This window comes from Hypanus sabinus, chromosome X1 (genome assembly GCF_030144855.1).
Source record: "Hypanus sabinus isolate sHypSab1 chromosome X1, sHypSab1.hap1, whole genome shotgun sequence".
NCBI lineage: Eukaryota > Metazoa > Chordata > Chondrichthyes > Myliobatiformes > Dasyatidae > Hypanus > Hypanus sabinus.
The window spans coordinates 68458454-68477021 of record NC_082738.1 but is presented as its reverse complement, the minus strand read 5'-3'; the positions used below and the strand labels follow the sequence as shown (position 1 = coordinate 68477021).

The 18568-nt window shown below is 44.2% G+C and overlaps 1 protein-coding gene across 9 annotated transcripts in view; it reads right to left on the bottom strand.

Annotated features, from left to right (window-relative positions):
* The window catches only part of LOC132384983 (SRC kinase signaling inhibitor 1-like), a 498151-nt gene that overhangs the window by 59492 nt on the left and 420091 nt on the right, over window positions 1–18568 (bottom strand). For all 9 annotated transcript variants that reach the window (XM_059956694.1, XM_059956688.1, XM_059956692.1 and 6 more), the window contains one exon: window positions 6904–7034. In XM_059956694.1, the coding sequence (XP_059812677.1) occupies window positions 6904–7034 (131 nt within the window). The remainder of the gene's footprint in view (window positions 1–6903; window positions 7035–18568) is intronic.

Below are 18568 nucleotides of genomic sequence, written 5' to 3'. Positions count from 1 at the left end.
AAGGAAGGGGAGGGAGGAAAAGGATGAGACAGAGCGAGAGAGATGGACACAGAGGGTCTAGACAAGGAGGGGCAATAGGGCATACATATAAACTAGACAATTATCATAAGTCCAACATCAAGTTTGTGGATTAACATGTAACAATAAGTGCTGCACAATGTAATACACAATCTAGAGTCATGGAAAGGGGTATGGAAATCTGCACTGAAAATTAATCACTTCAAGGAGTTATTTACAACATGGAGGATACATGTGACAGCACAGTACTGTAGTGGTTAGTGTAACCGCTGTCTGAAAAAGAGTTTTTACATTCTCTTCATGACCATGTGTGTTTCCTCCAGGTGCTCCGGTTTCCTCCCACAGTCCAAAGTCGTACGGGTCAGTATGTTAATTGGTCACATGGGCGTAACTGGGCATGAGCTTGTTGAGCCAGAAGGGCTGTTACCACACTGTATCTTTAAATAAAAAAATATAAACAAAACACTTTCTTGTGTTTGTTGAAGAGCAGAGATACAGAGCCCAGTGCTGGACCAGAGAGCTGAGTGCAAGGTGAAAGGTGGAGTGGGATATGGGTGCTTGGTTCAGCCGAGGGAAGGGAGTCACTTTAGGGTGTGGGGTTTGGTCTATGAAGCCACTGCAGAACTGGTAATGTTAAAGGTACAAATTCCAGATGATGGGGCGAAATAGGGACTAGCAAATAATAAGACTAACACACACAAAATGTTTGAGGAACCCAGCAGGTCAGGCAGCTTCTACAGAGAGGACTAAACAACTGATGTTTTGGGCCAAGGCTCTTCATCAGGCAGATACATTAGGGATATTTAAGAAACTTTTATTAATTTAACCATTTATTGAGATAAAGCATGGAGTAGGCTTTTCTGGCCCTTCGAGCTGTGCTGCCCAGCAATCTAGAGATTTAACCCCAGCCTAATCACAGGACAATATACAATGATTAATTAACCTACCAACCGGTATCTCTTTGGACCACGGGAGGAAACCCAAGCACCAAGTCATGGGGAGAACATAATTAATAAACTGAGATTAAAATAAATCTGTCAAATCATCATAAAATAATAAATCAGCCATGATAGAACTACGGAGCAGACGTGATGAGCTGAATGGTCAAATAACACATCCATTTCACTAGAGTCCCTTAGGAGAGGATCTGGTATCTCTACCCAATCTTTTCCATTTCTCACTCTAAGCCTCAATAATGTGGCTGACTCTTACCCTATCTCTGAAGTGAACCATCAAACCAAGGGCAAGGTGTTGCACTTCAGTAGGCCCAACCAGGGTAAGTATTACACCACGAACGGTAGGGCACTGAAGACTGTGGTAGAACAAAGGGATCCGGGAATACAGGATCCATATATTCTGGGGGCAATAAATACCAGCCTTGCCTATGATGCCAGCATTCCCCCAAAAATGAATTAAAAACATTTGGATTACCAAATGATGTTTCTGATCCAGTTTCACAATTATTCCAAGTTCAATTGCTGAAGCAACCAATATTAGACCATAAGATATAGGAGCAAGTCTGCTCTGTTGAATTATTATCCCTCACCCCATTCACCTGCCTTCTCTCCATAACCTTTGATGCCCTGGCTAATTAAGAACCTATCAAGCTTTGTTTTAAATATGCCCAATGGCTTGGTCTCCACAGCATCTGTGGCAGTGAATTACTCAGATTCACAGTCAGCTCCATCATGGATGGGCACTAGCCTCACCAGAATCCAGGACAACTTCAAGAAGTGATGCCTCAAACAGGTGTTCATCACTAAGGACCCCCCATCACTCAGGACATGACCTCTTCTCATTGCTACCATCAGGGAGGAGGTACAGGAGCCTGAAGACACACACTCAACAATTCAGGAACAGCTTCTTCCCCTCTGCCATCAGGGAGGAGGTACAGGAACCTGAAAACACACACTCAACGATTCAGGAACAGCTTCTTCCCCTCTGCCGTCAGGGAGGAGGTACAGGAGCTTGAAGACACACACTGTGTGATTCAGGAACAGCTTCTTCCCCTCTGCCATCAGGGAGGAGGTACAGGAGCCTGAAGACACACACTCAGTGATTCAGGAACAGCTTCTTCCCCTCTGCCGTCAGGGAGGAGGTACAGGAGCCTGAAGACACACACTCAGTGATTCAGGAACAGCTTCTTCCCCTCTGCCATCAGGGAGGAGGTACAGGAGCCTGAAGACACACACTCAACGATTCAGGAACAGCTTCTTCCCCTCTGCCATCAGGGAGGAGGTACAGGAGCTTGAAGACACACACTGTGTGATTCAGGAACAGCTTCTTCCCCTCTGCCATCAGGGAGGAGGTACAGGAGCCTGAAGACACACACTCAGTGATTCAGGAACAGCTTCCCCTCTGCCATCAGGGAGGAGGTACTGGAGCCTCAAGACACACACTCAGCGATTCAGGAACAGCTTCTTCCCCTCTGCCATCAGGGAGGAGGTACAGGAGCCTGAAGACACACACTCAGCGATTCAGGAATAGCTTCTTCCCCTCTGCCATCAGGGAGGAGGTACAGGTGTCTGAAGGCACACACTCAGTGATTCAGGGACAGCTTCTTCCCCTCTGCCATCAGGGAGGAGGTACAGGAGCCTGAAGGCACGCTCTCAACGATTCAGGAACAGCTTCTTCCTCTCTGCCGTCAGGGAGGGGGTACAGGAGCCTGAAGACACACACTCAACGATTCAGGAACAGCTTCTTCCCCTCTGCCATCAGGGAGGAGGCACAGGAGCCTGAAGACACACACTCAACGGTCCAGGTACAGCTTCTTCCCCTCTGTCACCAGGGAGGAGGTACAGGAGCCTGAAGACACACACTCAACGATTCAGGAACAGCTTCTTCCTCTCTGCCGTCAGGGAGGGGGTACAGGAGCCTGAAGACACACACTCAACGATTCAGGAACAGCTTCTTCCCCTCTGCCATCAGGGAGGAGGCACAGGAGCCTGAAGACACACAATCAACGATTCAGGAACAGCTTCTTCCCCTCTGCCATCAGGGAGGAGGTACAGGAGCCTGAAGACACACACTCAGTGATTCAGGAACAACTTCTTCCCCTCTGCCATCAGGGAGGAGGTACAGGAGCTTGAAGACACACACTCAACGATTCAGGAACAGCTTCTTCCCCTCTGCCATCAGGGAGGAGGCACAGGAGCCTGAAGACACACACTCAACGATTCAGGAACAGCTTCTTCCCCTCTGCCATCAGGGAGGTGGTACAGGAGCCTGAAGACACACACTCAGTGATTCAGGAACAGCTTCTTCCCCTCTGCCATCAGGGAGGAGGTACAGGAGCCTGAAGACACACACTCAACGATTCAGGAACAGCTTCTTCCCCTCTGCCATCAGGGTGGAGGTACAGGAGCCTGAAGACACACACTCAGTGATTCAGGAACAGCTTCTTCCCCTCTGCCATCAGGGAGGAGGTACAGGAGCCTGAAGACACACACTCAACGATTCAGGAACAGCTTCTTCCCCTCTGCCGTCAGGGAGAAGGTACAGGAGCCTGAAGTCTCACACTCAGCGATTCAGGAACAGCTTCTTCCCCTCTGCCATCAGATTTCTGAATGGGAAATGAACACTACATATTTTCTCTTTTTGCACTATTTATCTAACTTTTTAATATATATACTTCTTACTGTAATTTACTACTTTTATTACTTTGGATTGCATTGTACTGTTGCCACATTCAACAAATTTCACGGCACATGCCAGTGATATTAAACCTGATTCTGATTCTAGGCCTCTGCCTAAAGAAATTCCTCTTCATCTCTGTTCTAAAGGGATGCCCCTCTATCCTGAGGCTGTCTGCTCTGGACTCAGACTCCCCCAATAAAGGAAACATCCTCTCCACATCCAATCTATCTCGGCCTTTCAATATTTGGTAGGTTATAATGATATTGTGGCAACTTGGGCAGTTTGGTAGTAGCTGTTAGCAGAACGATTAACAGCAGCAATGATCAGGGTTCAGTAACTGAGACTCCACTGCCCTTTGCAGTGGAGAATTTCTTCCCTCTCCTTATCTCTGTCCTGGAGGGTTTATGCTTTACTTTGAAACTGATTATGTGATCTGGAACATCTGGAAAAATGGGCTGAAAGATGCAGATGGAATTTCATGCAGACAAGGGCAAGGTGCTGCACTTCAGTAGGACCATCCAGGGTGGGTCTTACACTGAAGAGTGTGGTAGAACAAAGGCATCTGGGAATAGAAGATCCATAATTAATTGAAAGTGGCATCACAGGTAGACAGGGTTGTAAAGAAAGCTTTTGGCACATTGCCCTTCATAAATCAATGTACTGAGTACAGGAGATGGGATGTTATGTTGAAGTTGTATAAGACGTTGGTGAGGCCTAATTTGGAGTGTTGTATGCAGTTTTGGTCACCTACCTACAGGAAAGCTGTATATAAGTTTGAAAGAGTATAGAGAAAAGTTACAAGGATGTTGCTGGGTCTGGAGGGTGTCAATTATATGGGAAGATTGAATAGGTTTGGACTTTGTTCCTTGGAACTTAGAAGACTGAGAGGAGATTCGATAGAATGTACACAATTTTGAGGGGGATAGATAGGGCAAATGCAAGCGGGCTTTTCCCACTGAGGTTGGGTGGAACTACAACTAGAGGTCATGAGTTAAGGGTGAAAGGTGAAAAGTTCAAGGGGATCATGAGGAGAAACGTCTTCACTCAGAGGGTGGTGTGAACGTGTAATGAGCTGCCAGCGTAAGTGGTGGACGCAAAACTTGGATGGTAGTGGTATGAAGATCTATGGTCTAGGTGCAGTTAGATGGGAGTAGGCAGTTAAAATAGTGCAGCATGGACTAGATGGACCAAAGGGCCTGTTTCTGTGCCGTACTTTCCTATTACATTAGCTCTGACACCTGCCCATCTACACTGCCAACCCAAGTATATATTTTGAACATTTTAATGGGGTCTCCCCTCAGACTTCAATACCTCTATCTGACTAATTGGTGACCGAAGAGCGGCTAGTGCAATACTTTACAGCACCAGCAGTCAAGTTAAAACCACTGATAATTGCCATATTGGGGATACAACAGGTTAAAGCTAATGATAGCTTTTGTTGAAAACTGAGTAGGTTGACCAGAATAGGACAACACAGCAGTGTAATGCTGTACAGAACCAACAACTGAGGTTCAGTTCCCGTAAGGAGTTTGTTCATTCTCTCTGTGACCGCGTGGGCTTCCTCTGGGTCCTCCAGTTTCCTCCCTTGTTCTCAGGACTTATAGGTTAGGGTTAGTATATTGTGGGTATGCTATGTTGGTGCTGGAATCGTGGGGACATGCGGGCTGTCCCCAGCACATCCTCAAACCGTGTTGGTTGTTGACACAAAGTGACACATTTCACTGTATGTATCAATGTACATGTGACAAATAAAGCTAATCTTTAAGATCTTTGATAAAACAAACATAGAAAATATGGGGAAAACTCTGGAAAGAGAAACAGCGAATATTTTAGATTGAGGAATCTTTGGCTTCTGCCTTTCCACAGATACTGCCTGATCTACTGAGAGTTTTACCAGTATTTTTTTGACTCAGTTTTGCTGCACTGCAGGTAACTTTGATTTTTGTTCAGTATATTTGGAAAAATTAATTTTGGGTCACTAAGGGTCTGAAAGATGTGATGTAAGTACCAAGTTAGAGGGTAAAACTGCACTGAACAATGTCAACTCTTTCATCAGGATACAAAGAGCATTTCTAATAAAGCAGTGAAATTAATGGAAGATAAAAGTTAATGGGTTTGATCTACAGCCATTTCTTTGACCAAGATTGTAAAATCAATATAAATAGTAAAAAGATTTTGCAGATGCTGGAAATCCAGTGCAACACACTGGGTGGGTGGGAGAATGAAGTGAGAAGCTGTGAGGTGATAGGTGGAAAAGGTAAAAGGCTGAAGAAGGAGGAATCTGATAGGAGAGGAGAGTGGACTGTGGGGGAAAGGGAAGGAAGGGGGGAACCAGAGGGAGGTGAGGGGTAGGTGAGAAGAGAAGGGGTGAAAAAGGAACTCGAGTGGGGAATAGAAAAAGAGAGATGAGAGAGGGTGGGGATATATCACCAGAAATTTGAGAAGCTTCCTCCCCCTTTCTTTCCAGTCCTAATTAAGGGTTCCGACCCAAAACATTAATAATGTGTTGGCTTTGGAGAGGGCCCAGAGGAGGTTTACGAAATTGATCCAAGAAATTAAAGGGTGAACGTATGAGGAGTGTTTGATGGCTCTGAGCCTGTACTCACTGGAGTTTAATAGAATTGGCGGAGGGGGGGGGGGGGTGGAATCTCATTGAAAACTATCGAATATTGAAAGACTGAGAAAGAGTGGATGTGGAGAGGATAATGGGGGAGTCCAGGACCAGAGGGTGCAGCTCAAATCAGAGATGAGGAGGAATTTCCAGAGGGTGGTGAATCTATGGCTAGGGTTAAAATCGGGGGCTGCCGGGCCGATTCTGCACTGTATCTCAGTAAATAAATAAACCTGCCCCTACATCTTGTGGTCTTGTAAGCAGATGAATTCTATGAACAAGGGGACTCTGGGTGGGGGGAGGAGGAGGGGTAATAAATAAAGGGTAACAAGGAGAAGATTATAAACCCTTAACAACATTGACCTTAAAAAATAAAGGAGCTTTGCAATAAAGTTAAAGAATTATTCATGGGCATATTCATCTTCATATAGACTGGGCAAATCAAACCCACAAAAGGAGATCGGGACTCTTTCCTGGGACAATACGTCATGGAAACAAATGTGTTACCAGCTATGTTAGATTTTGTCTTGTGTCCTAAGAAGGGGCTGCCTCCATGTTTCATTACTTCTCCCATTCAGATCCTAACTGTGACGGGCAACCCTCCCTCTCCTGTTGGTTAATGGCAGTGGCCCCCTCACCCTTCAGGTCGGTGAGGGTCTCGCTCAGCTGTCGCAAGACCAGTGCCTTCTCCTCCAGTTCTGGCCCTGTAATCAGTCGCTGACTCAAGGCCGCATCCCGTTGCAAATCGTCCACCGACTTCTCTAAGTCACTGTCAACAGAAACACAAATTAGACTCTGATCTCTTTAGATAAAGAACAAGAGACAAAAAGTGAACTAGTGGCTTTTAAATTACATTCTAGAAGGAACTTACACATAGTGGCCACTTTATTAGGTACACCTGCTCGTTAATGCAAATATCTAATCAGTCAATCATGTAGCAGCAACTCAATGTATAAAAGCATGCAGATGTGGTCAAGAGGTTCAGTTGTTGTTCAGACCAAACATGAGAATGGGAAAGAAATGTGATCCAAGTGACTTTGACTGTGGAGTGATTGGGGTGGTCTGAGTATCTCAGAAACTGTTGATCAACTGGGATTTTCATGCACAACAGTCTCCAGAGTTTAGATTATGGTGCAAAAAACAAAAAAAAAACACCCAGTGAGTGGGAGTACTGTGGGTGAAAATACCTTGTTCATGAGAGAGGTCAGAGGAGACTGGTTCAAGCTGACAGGAAGGTGACAGTAACTCAAATAACCAGACAGAAGAGCATCTCTGAACGCACATCACATCGAACACTGAAGTGGACAGGCTACAGCAGCAGAAGACCATGAACATACACCAGTAGCCACATTATTACGTACAGGAGGTACCAAATAAAGCGGTCCCTGAGTGCAAATCTAGGTGGACCTTTCCCTGCATTCAATCAACACTAATACAATTCAGCTCATGTGCAGGTTCTTGTGTTAAATTATTTCAGGCATAGGGATCCAGTCAAAGATCAAAATCGATTTTATTATCAAAGCACATATATTATCCTGAGATTCATTTTCTTGCAGACATACTCTGTAAATCCAGGAAATATAACAGAATCAATGAAAGACCACACCCAACGGATAAGCAACCAGTGTGCAAAAGACAGCGTACAACAAACAGTACAAATACAAACAAACAATAAATAAGCAGTGAATATCAATAACATGAGATGAAGAGTCCACAACCTATAGACTCACTTTCAAGGACTCTGTACCTCATGTTCTTGATATTTATTGCTTACTTATTGTTATTATTTCTTTCCTTTTGTGTTTTCACAGCTTATCGTCTTTTGCATATTGGCTGAACGACCAAGTTGGTGTGATCTTCCACTGATTCTGTTGTAGTTATTATTCTATTATGCATTTATTGAGTATGTCCGTAAGGAAACGAACCTCAGGGTTGTATATGGTGACATACATGTACCCTGATAATAAATTTACTTTGAACTTTTGAAAGTAAGTCCATAGGTTGAATGAGTGATTTTGAGAGAAGTTATCCCCACTGGTTCAGGAGCCTGGGTAATAGCAGTTCCTGAACCTAGATGTGTGGGACCTGAGGCTTCTGCACCTCCTTTCTGATGACAGCAGTGAGAAGAGAGTATAGCCTGGGTAGTGGGGGTCCTTGATGCTGGATGCTGCTTTCCTGTGACAACACTCCGTGTAGGTGTGTTCAATGGTGGGGTACACTACGTATATTATTCAGTCAGTACATTGTGTCCAAAAAGTTTTCTATTGTTTGTTCAATCAACCGCACCTCTGTTTTGTTACCTGTCACTGGCCGAATAAAAGGTGGTGACGAATTAGCACAGAGGGCAATTGAAAATCTGGTTGAGTGGTGCCACAACAACCTCTCACTCAATGTCAACAAAAGCAAAAAGCTGATTATTGCCAGATAAACACAAGAGATTCTGCAAATGCTGTAAATCTAGAGTAATGTTAAGGAGGAACTCAGCAGGAAAGGAAGGGGGAAGAAGCCAAAATACAAGCTGACAGGTGAAGCCAGGTGAGGGGGAAGGTGGGTGGAAGGGTAGGGGAGTTGAAGTGACAAGCTGTGAGGTGATAAGTGGAGAAGGTAAAAAGCTGACAAAGGAGGAATCTGATGGGAAAGTCAAGTGGATCATGGGAAAAGGGAAGGAGGATGAGTCCAGATTGAGGTGATAGGCAGGTAAGGAAAGAGAAGGGTTAAGAAAGGAGCCAGAATGAAGAATGGAAAAAGAGACAAGAGGGAAGGGAGGATAAGTTACTGGACGTTAGAGAAATCACTGTTCACGCCATCTGGTTGGAGGCAACCCAGAAGGAAGAAGCTAGAGGTCCATGAGCAAGTCCTCATTAGGGGATTGGAGGTGGAAAGAGTACCTTTAAATTCATTGATGTTATCATATCAGAACATCCGACTTGGGACCAGCACGTAAGTGCCATCACAAAGAAGACATGAAACCACCTCAACTTTCTTAGAGGTTTTTACAGATTCTACATGTCATCTAAAACTGGCAAATTTCTATAGATGAGGTGTGGAGGGCATCCTGACTGACCTGGTACGGAAACACCGATGCCCAGGAAAGGAAATAAACTACAAAAAGAGGTGGATACGGTCCAGCCCATCATGGACAAAGTCCTCCCCACCAATGAGCACATCTACAACTAACAGTGTCACAAAAGAGTTACATATATCATCAAGGACTCCCCTCACCATCCATGCCATGCTGTCTTCTCTCTGCTACAATTGGGAAGGAGGTACAGGAGCCTTAGGTTTCACACATCAGGTTCAGGAATAGTTACCACCCCTGAACCATCAGGAAGGAGGTACAGGAGCCTCAGGCCCCACACCACCAGGTTCAGGAACAGTTATCACCGCTCAACCATCAGGAAGGAGGTACAGGAGCCTCAGGACTCATACCACCAGGTTCAGGCACAGTTATTACCCCTTAAACCATCAGGAAGGAGGTACAGGAGCCTCAGGTCCCACACCACCAGGTTCAGGAAGTTATCACCGCTCAACCATCAGGAAGGAGGTACAGGAGCCTCAGGACTCACACCACCAGGTTCAGGCACAGTTATTACCCCTCAACCATCAGGCTCCTGAACTTGTGTGGATAACTTCACTCACCTCAACCGTGAATTGATTCTACAACCTACAGACCCACTTTCAAGGACTCTACAACTCATGCTCTCAGTATTATCTTTTTGCACAAATTGTCTTCTTTTGCACATTGGTTGTTTGTCAGCTTTTGTTTATGTAGTTTTACATTAGTTCAATCGCATTTCTTTATTTTCCTGTAAATTAATCTTTGAAAAATCCTAACAAATTTCTACAGATGTGGAGAGCAGATGTGGATGTGGCCTGGTATGGAAACACCAATGCCCTTGAATGGAAAATCCAACAAAAAGTAGTGGATAAAGCCCACCCCACCATCGAGCACATCAGGAAAGCAGTATCCATCAATCAGGGACCCCTATCACCCAGGACAAGCTCTCTTCTCACTGCTGCCAACAGGAAGGAGGTATGAAAGCCTCAGGACCCACACCACCAGGTTCAGGAATAGCTATTATCCCTCAACCATCAGGCTCCTGAACTAGAGGGGATAACTTCACTCAACTTCGTTTTCCATATATAACCATATAATAATTACAGCACGGAAACAGGACATCTCGGCCCTTCTAGTCCGTGCCAAACACTTAATCTCACCTAGTCCCACTGGCCCACACTCAGCCCATAACCCTCCATTCCTTTCCTGTCCATATACCTATCCAATTTTACTTTAAATGACAATATCGAACCTGCCTCTACCACTTCTACTGGAAGCTCATTCCACACAACTACCATTCTCTGAGTAAAGAAATTCCCCCTCGTGTTACCCTTAAACTTTTGCCCCCTAACTCTCAAATCATGTCCTCTTGTTTGAATCTCCCCTTCTCTCAATGGAAAAAACCTATCCACATCAACTCGATCTATCCCCCTCATTATTTTAAATACCTCTATCAAGTCCCTCCTCAACCTTCTACGCTCCAATGAATAGAGACCTAACTTGTTCAGCCTTTCCCTGTAACTTAGGTGCTGAAGCCCAGGTAACATTCTAGTAAATCTTCTCTGTACTCTCTCTATTTTGTTGACATCTCTCCTGTAATTCGGTGATCAGAACTGTACACGATACTCCAAATTTGGCCTCACCAATGCCTTGTACAATTTTAACGTTACATCCCAACTCCTATACTCAATGCTCTGATTTATAAAGGCCAACATACCAAAAGCTTTCTTCACCACCCTATCCACATGAGATTCCACCTTCAGTGAACTATGCACTATTATTCCTAGATCACTCTGTTCTACTGTTCTCCCATATCATTTAGGTTTGCACAACCTATGGATTCACTCTGAAGGACTCTTAATCTCATGTTCTCAATATTTATTGTTTATTTATTATTATTATTATTATTTCTTTCTTTTTGTATTTGCACAGTTTGTTGTATTTTGCAAACTGGTTGAATGCCCAGGTTGATTATATTATGGTTATTATTCTATTATGGATTTATTGATTATGACTGCAAGGAAGTGCATCTGGGTAGCACATGGTGACACATTTGTACTCTGCTAATAAATTTACTTTGAACTTTGACATTGGTTAGGTGTACAGGAATTCAGACTTGCACTAAATTAGTTGACCTTTTGTCCCAGCAGACAATCTCTGAAGAGTACTGATAATGGCTGGGGTCCCCGATCTTGTACAGACACTGCCCAGAAGGCAGCAATGGCCAACTAGTTCTGTAGAAAAATTTGCCAAGAATAATCACGGTTATGGAAAGACCACGATCGCACATGTCATCTGACAGGGCAGATACTGATGATGCCATACGACATGGCACATAATGGACGAACGAACAATGAAGAGGCAATGAAAAGGCCAGGGCAGCAAGGATTGTCCTTCCAGTCAAGATGGCGACAAGGAATATACTGCTGGTCAGCATGGCGCGAAACTGTGATGTCGGACTTAGTTGTTTTCTAGGTTCCTACAGATGGTTTTGGGGACAGCATGGAGTGCTAGGGTTTAGGGAAGGCATGATTGAGAGTTAGAGATCTGGAGCAGTAAATGAAGAGTTGGGGCAGGCGCCACATTCAGTGTCCAAGTTGGAGCACTCCACGGTTGAAGGTCAGTGACCACAGAGGTCATGTCGGAAGGTACTGAGGATGGAGTTCAGCGGTCCTCAGCCCTGTGTTGGAGATTCATGTGGGCAGGAGGCCCGAGGTCTGGTGATCCCCCAGGTCAGCGAATCCCTGGACCAGAGGTCCGTGCACGTCCAGAAATCAAGTCCTATGATTGGTGAATCCTGGGTTCGGGGTCAAAGTATGTGAAAAGGTGGGTAGGAAAAGGGCTTTTAGTTTGCTGTAGTTGTTGTTGGAATGGTGGAGTAGTTTCAATGGGCCAAATAGCCTAATTCTGCTCCTATATCTTATGGTCTTTTGGTCCGGAACAATGAGTCCGGACAGACAAGTAAGCAAGATGCTGGAAGAATTCAGGAGGTCAGGCAGCATCCGTGGAAGGAAATGGACAGTGAATGCTTTGGGCTGAGCTTCTTTTTCTGCCTATTTCCCTCCACCAATGCAGCCTACCCACTGGCTTCCTCCAGCATCTTGTGTGTTCTACAAACTGCAGCACCTGTAGTATCATGTGGTTTCAAACTACCTGGACAAAATACTGCTTATGGACATTAGGGAGGAGGTAGAAGTGAGTTGGAGAGTACGGAGGGAAGATCGCCTGAGAAATTTAGTTCAGCAGTGATAAAAGCCAGATGTTCAGTGGTGGGATCACCGTCCTTAAGACCCTAAGGCCATTAGACATTGGAGTCTCCTCTGCTATTCCATCATGGCTGATTCATTATCCCTCTCAACCCCATTCTCCTGCCTGCTCCCTGCACTTATCAACCTCTGCTTTAAAAACACTCAATAACATAGCCTTCACAGCTGTCTGTAGCAATGAATTCCAAAGATTCATTACTCTCTGGCTAAAGAAGTGCCTCTTCGTCTCTGTTCTAAATGATATCCCTCTATTCTGAGACTATGTCTTCTGGACTTAGACTACCCCACAAAAACCCCCTAAAAAATCCTCTCCACATCCAGTCTATCAAGGCCTTCGATACCCTGATCAATCAAGAACCTAGCAAACTCCACTTCAAATACACCCAGTGACTTGGCCTCCACAGCTGTATGTAGCAATGAATTCCAAAGATTTGCCACCCCTTGACTAAAGAAATTCCTCCCTATCTCAGTTCTAAAGAGACATTCTAGCATTCTGATGTTGTGCCCTATGGTCCTAGACTCCCCCACTATAGGAAACATCCTCTCCACATCCACTCTATCTGTGCCCTCTGGTCCTAGACTCCCCCACTATAGGAAACATCCTCTCCACATCCACTCTATCTGTGTCCTCTGGTCCTAGACTCCCCCACTATAGGAAACATCCTCTCCACATCCACTCTATCTACATCCTCTGGTCCTAGACTCCCCCACTATAGGAAATATCATCTCCACATCCACTCTATCTGTATCCTCTGGTCCTAGACTCCCCCACTATAGGAAACATCCTCTTCACATCCACTCTATCTGTGTCCTCTGGTCCTAGACTCTCCCACCATAGGAAATATCATCTCCACATCCATTCTATCCGTGTCCTCTGGTCCTAGACTCCCCCACTATAGGAAACAGCCTCTCCACATCCACTCTATCTGTGTCCTCTGGTCCTAGACTCCCCCACTATAGGAAACATTTTCTCCACATCCCCTCTATCTGTGTCCTCTGGTCCTAGACTCTCCCACCATAGGAAATATCATCTCCACATCCACTCTATCTGTGTCCTCTGGTCCTAGACTCCCCCACTATAATATCATCTCCACATCCACTCTACCTGTGTCCTCTGGTCCTAGACTTCCCCACTACAGGAAACATCCTCTCCACATCCACTACTCCCCCACTATAGGAAATATCATCTCCACATCCACTCTACCTGTGTCTTCTGGTCCTAGACTCCCCCACTACAGGAAACATCCTCTCCACATCCACTCTCTCTGTGCCCTCTGGTCCTAGACTCCCCCACTATAGGAAACATTCTCTCCACATCCACTCTATCTGTGTCCTCTGGTCCTAGACTCCCCCACTATAGGAAATATCATCTCCACATCCACTCTATCTACATCCTCTGGTCCTAGACTCCCCCACTATAGGAAATATCATCTCCACATCCACTCTATCTGTATCCTCTGGTCCTAGACTCCCCCACTATAGGAAACATCCTCTCCACATCCACTCTATCTGTGTCCTCTGGTCCTAGACTCCCCCATTATAGGAAATATCATCTCCACATCCACTCTATCTGTGTCCTCTGGTCCTAGTCTCCCCCACTATAGGAAACATTCTCTCCACATCCACTCTATCTGTGTCCTCTGGTCCTAGACTCTCCCACCATAGGAAATATCATCTCCACATCCACTCTATCTGTGTCCTCTGGTCCTAGACTCCCGCACTATAACATCATCTCCACATCCACTCTACCTGTGTCCTCTGGTCCTATACTCCCCCACTACAGGAAACATCCTCTCCACATCCACTACTCCCCGACTATAGGAAATATCATCTCCACATCCACTCTATCTGTGTCCTCTGGTCCGAGACTCCCCCCTATAGGAAACATCCTCTCCACTCTATCTGTGCCCTCTGGTCCTAGACTCCCCCACTATAGGAAACATCCTCTCCACATCCACTCTATCTGTGTCCTCTGGTCCTAGACTCTCCCACCATAGGAAATATCATCTCCACATCCACTCTATCGAGGCCTTTCAATATTCTGAGAGTTGGCAACTAGCGCAGCATTGTTAAATAACATGAAACATTGAATTCAGAAGGTCAGGCAGCACCTATGGAGGGGAATAAACAGTCGAAATTTCAGGCTGAGACCCTTCATCAGGACTGGAAAGGGAGGGGGAAAGTCCTGATGCAAGGTCTCCACCCAAAGTGTCCACTATTTATTCCTCTGTACAAACACAGTCAGCTCCATCATGGGCACTAGTGTACCCACCATCGAGGACATCCTGAAAATGTGATGTCTCAAAAAGGTGGTGTACAATGTCCTGTGTATGTGACTCAAAATGGGTTTTTTTGGTTTGTTAAGAGTAGGAATGCTTCTTTGTCTGATAAGTGTTTCTCTATTCGACATTTTCATATGAATTAACTTGGCCTTTTCCAGACCTTCTTTCTGCTTATTCATGTTCAGGTATGGAGTTCTGGAGTTTTTTGACACTATCATATACTTGTAAGCTATTATTATTGCCCATGTTAGTTTAGTTTAGTGTTTTATTTTTCTTAATATATACTTTTTTCACATATTTTCAAATTTTTTCTTCTTTTAATGGTTATTTTTGTTTTTTTTCATATATAATCATATGGACTTGATTGATTAAGGTATTTTTTTGTTGATGTTTAATAGGATATTGTTATCTTATTATCAACGTGACTTCAAGTCTATTGTATTCATAATTTACTCATTATTATGTTATGTTTTTTTTATATGTATATATGAAAATCAATAAAAAGATTGAAAAAGAAAGATAAGTGTTTCTCTCGCAGTTGTTTTGCTTTATACTTGCTGATATGGTAATTGTATTCATTTGTTAACCAATGGGGAATGTTATTTTGTCTTGTGAAGCTGGGAACTTGGGGGGAAGGGTTTTTTGCAGGCTTTTGGTGGAGAGTCGGGAGGAAGACGCCGAGGAAGGTGGACGTGCGCTGCACTGCTCGGTCGACCACCGGTGGTGGTCCTAGGTGCGAAGGCGTGGAGGTCGGAGGCAAGCGACGATGGGTCGAATGGTTCGAGGTTTGAGCTCCAACGATGTGCACTAAACTGACTGAACTTTGATAAGTTGGCGCCTTTTTGTTTTTTTCCCTTGCATATATATTGTATTGCCTAATACTCTTTTAATTTTAGTAAACTCTTTAAAGTGTATTTCATAACAGTATTTGTTGTGGGTTTGATACTGTGGGCGGCGCGAGGCATAAACTCGATTCTCACAGCACCTGCGTGTACGGGAGGTGGGATTGGTGTGTGGCTGGATCTCCTTTTCCCCGAGACATATACCAGCCTGTTGGGTAAGTGTTACAGTGGCATCTGTCATTAACCATATAACAATCACAGCACGGAAACAGGCCATCTCGGCCCTCCTAGTCCGTGCCGAACTCTTAATCTCACCTAGCCCCACCTACCCGCACTCAGCCCATAACCCTCCACTCCTTTCCTGTCCATATACCTATCCAATTTTACCTTAAATGACACAACTGAACTGGCCTCTACTACTTCTACAGGAAGCTCATTCCACACAGCTATCACTCTCGGAGTAAAGAAATACCCCCGTGTTTCCCTTAAACTTCTGCCCCCTAACTCTCAAATCATGTCCTCTCGTTTGAATCTCCCCTACTCTCAATGGAAACAGCCTATTCACGTCAACTCTATCTATCCCTCTCAAAATTTTAAATACCACGATCAAATCCCCTCTCAACCTTCTACGCTCCAATGAATAGAGACCTAACTTGTTCAACCTTTCTCTGTAACTTAAGTGCTGAAACCCAGGTAACATCCTAGTAAATCGTCCCTGCACTCTCTCTAATTTATTGATATCTTTCCTATAATTCGGTGACCAGAACTGTACACAATATTTCAAATTTGGCCTTACCAATGCCTTGTATAATTTTAACATTACATCCCAACTTCTGTACTCAATGCCTTGATTTATAAAGGCCAGCGTTCCAAAAGCCTTCTTCACCACCCTATCTACATGAGACTCCACCTTCAGGGAACTATGCACTGTTATTCCTAGATCTCTCATTTCCTCTGCATTCCTCAATGCCCTACCATTTACCCTGTATGTTCTATTTGGATTATTCCTGCCAAAATGTAGAACCTCACACTTCTCAGCATTAAACTCCATCTGCCAACGTTCAGCCCATTCTTCTAACCGGCATAAATCTCCCTGCAAGCTTTGAAAACCCACCTCATTATCCACAACACCTCCTACCTTAGTATCATCGGCATACTTACTAATCCAATTTACCACCCCATCATCCAGATCATTTATGCATATTACAAACAACATTGGGCCCAAAACAGATCCCTGAGGCACCCCACTAGTCACCGGCCTCCATCCCGATAAACAATTATCCACCACTACTCTCTGGCATCTCCCATCTAGCCACTGTTGAATCCATTTTATTACTCCAGCATTAATACCTAACGACTGAACCTTCTTAACTAACCTTCCATGTGGAACTTTGTCAAAGGCTTTGCTGAAGTCCATATAGACTACATCCACTGCCTTACCCTCGTCAACATTCCTTGTAACTTCTTCAAAAAATTCAATAAGGTTTGTCAAACATGACCTTCCACGCACAAATCAGATCCTTAAATCAGATCAGGAACACAAATGGCTACTCCTAATCAGATCCTGTCTATCCAGATAATTATTAATACTATCTCTAAGAATACTTTCCATTAATTTACCCACCACTGATGTCAAACTGACAGGTCTATAATTGCTAGGCTTACTTCTAGAACCCTTTTTAAACAATGGAACCACATGAGCAATACACCAATCCTCCGGCACAATCCCCGTTTCTAATGACATCTTAAAGATCTCCGTCAGAGCTCCTGCTATTTCTACACAAACTTCCCTCAAGGTCCTGGGGAATATCCTGTCAGGACCCGGAGATTTATCCACTTTTAAATTTCTTAAAAGCGCCAGTACTTCCACCTCTTTAATTGTCATAGGTTCCATAACTTCCTTACTTGTTTCCCACAACTTACACAATTCAATATCCTTCTCCTTAGTGAATACAAAGAGATCGTTCAAAATCTCTCCCATCTCCCTTGGCTCCACACATAGATGATCACTCTGATTCTCTAAGGGGCCAATTTTATCCCTCACTATCCTCTTGCTTTTAATATAACTGTAGAAACCTTTCGGATTTACTTTCACCTTATTTGCCAAACCAACCTCGTATCTTCTTTTAGCTTTTCTAATCTCTTTCTTAAGATTCCTTTTACATTCTTTATATTCCTCAAGCTATTCCTTTACTCCTTGCTGCCTATATCTATTGTAGACATCCCTCTTTTTCCGAACCAAATTTCTAATATCCCTTGAAAACCATGGTGTTTTCAAACCTTTAACCTTTCCTTTCAACCTAACAGGAACATAAAAATTCTGTACCCTCATAATTTCACCCTTAAATGACCTCCATTTCTCTATTACATCCTTCCCATAAAACAACTTGACCCAATCCACTCTCTCTAAATCCCTTTGCATCTCCTCAAAGTTAGCCTTTCTCCAATCAAAAATCTCAACTCTAGGTCCAGTCCTGTCCTTCTCCATAATTATATTGAAGCTAATGCTATTGTGATCACTGGACCCGAAGTGCTCCCCAACACATACATCTGTCAGCTGACCTACTGCATTCCCTAACAGGAGATCCAACACTGCCCCATCTCTAGTCGGTACTTCTATGTATTGTTGCAAAAAACTATCCTGCACACATTTCACAAACTCTAAACCATCCAGCCCTTTTACAGAATGAGCTTCCCAGTCTACGTGTGGAAAATTAAAATCTCCCACAATCACCACCTTGTGTTTACTACAAATATCTGCTATCTCCTTACACATTTGCTCTTCCAACTCACGCTCCCCATTAGGTGGCCTATAATACACCCCTATCAGTGTTACTACACCTTTCCCATTCCTC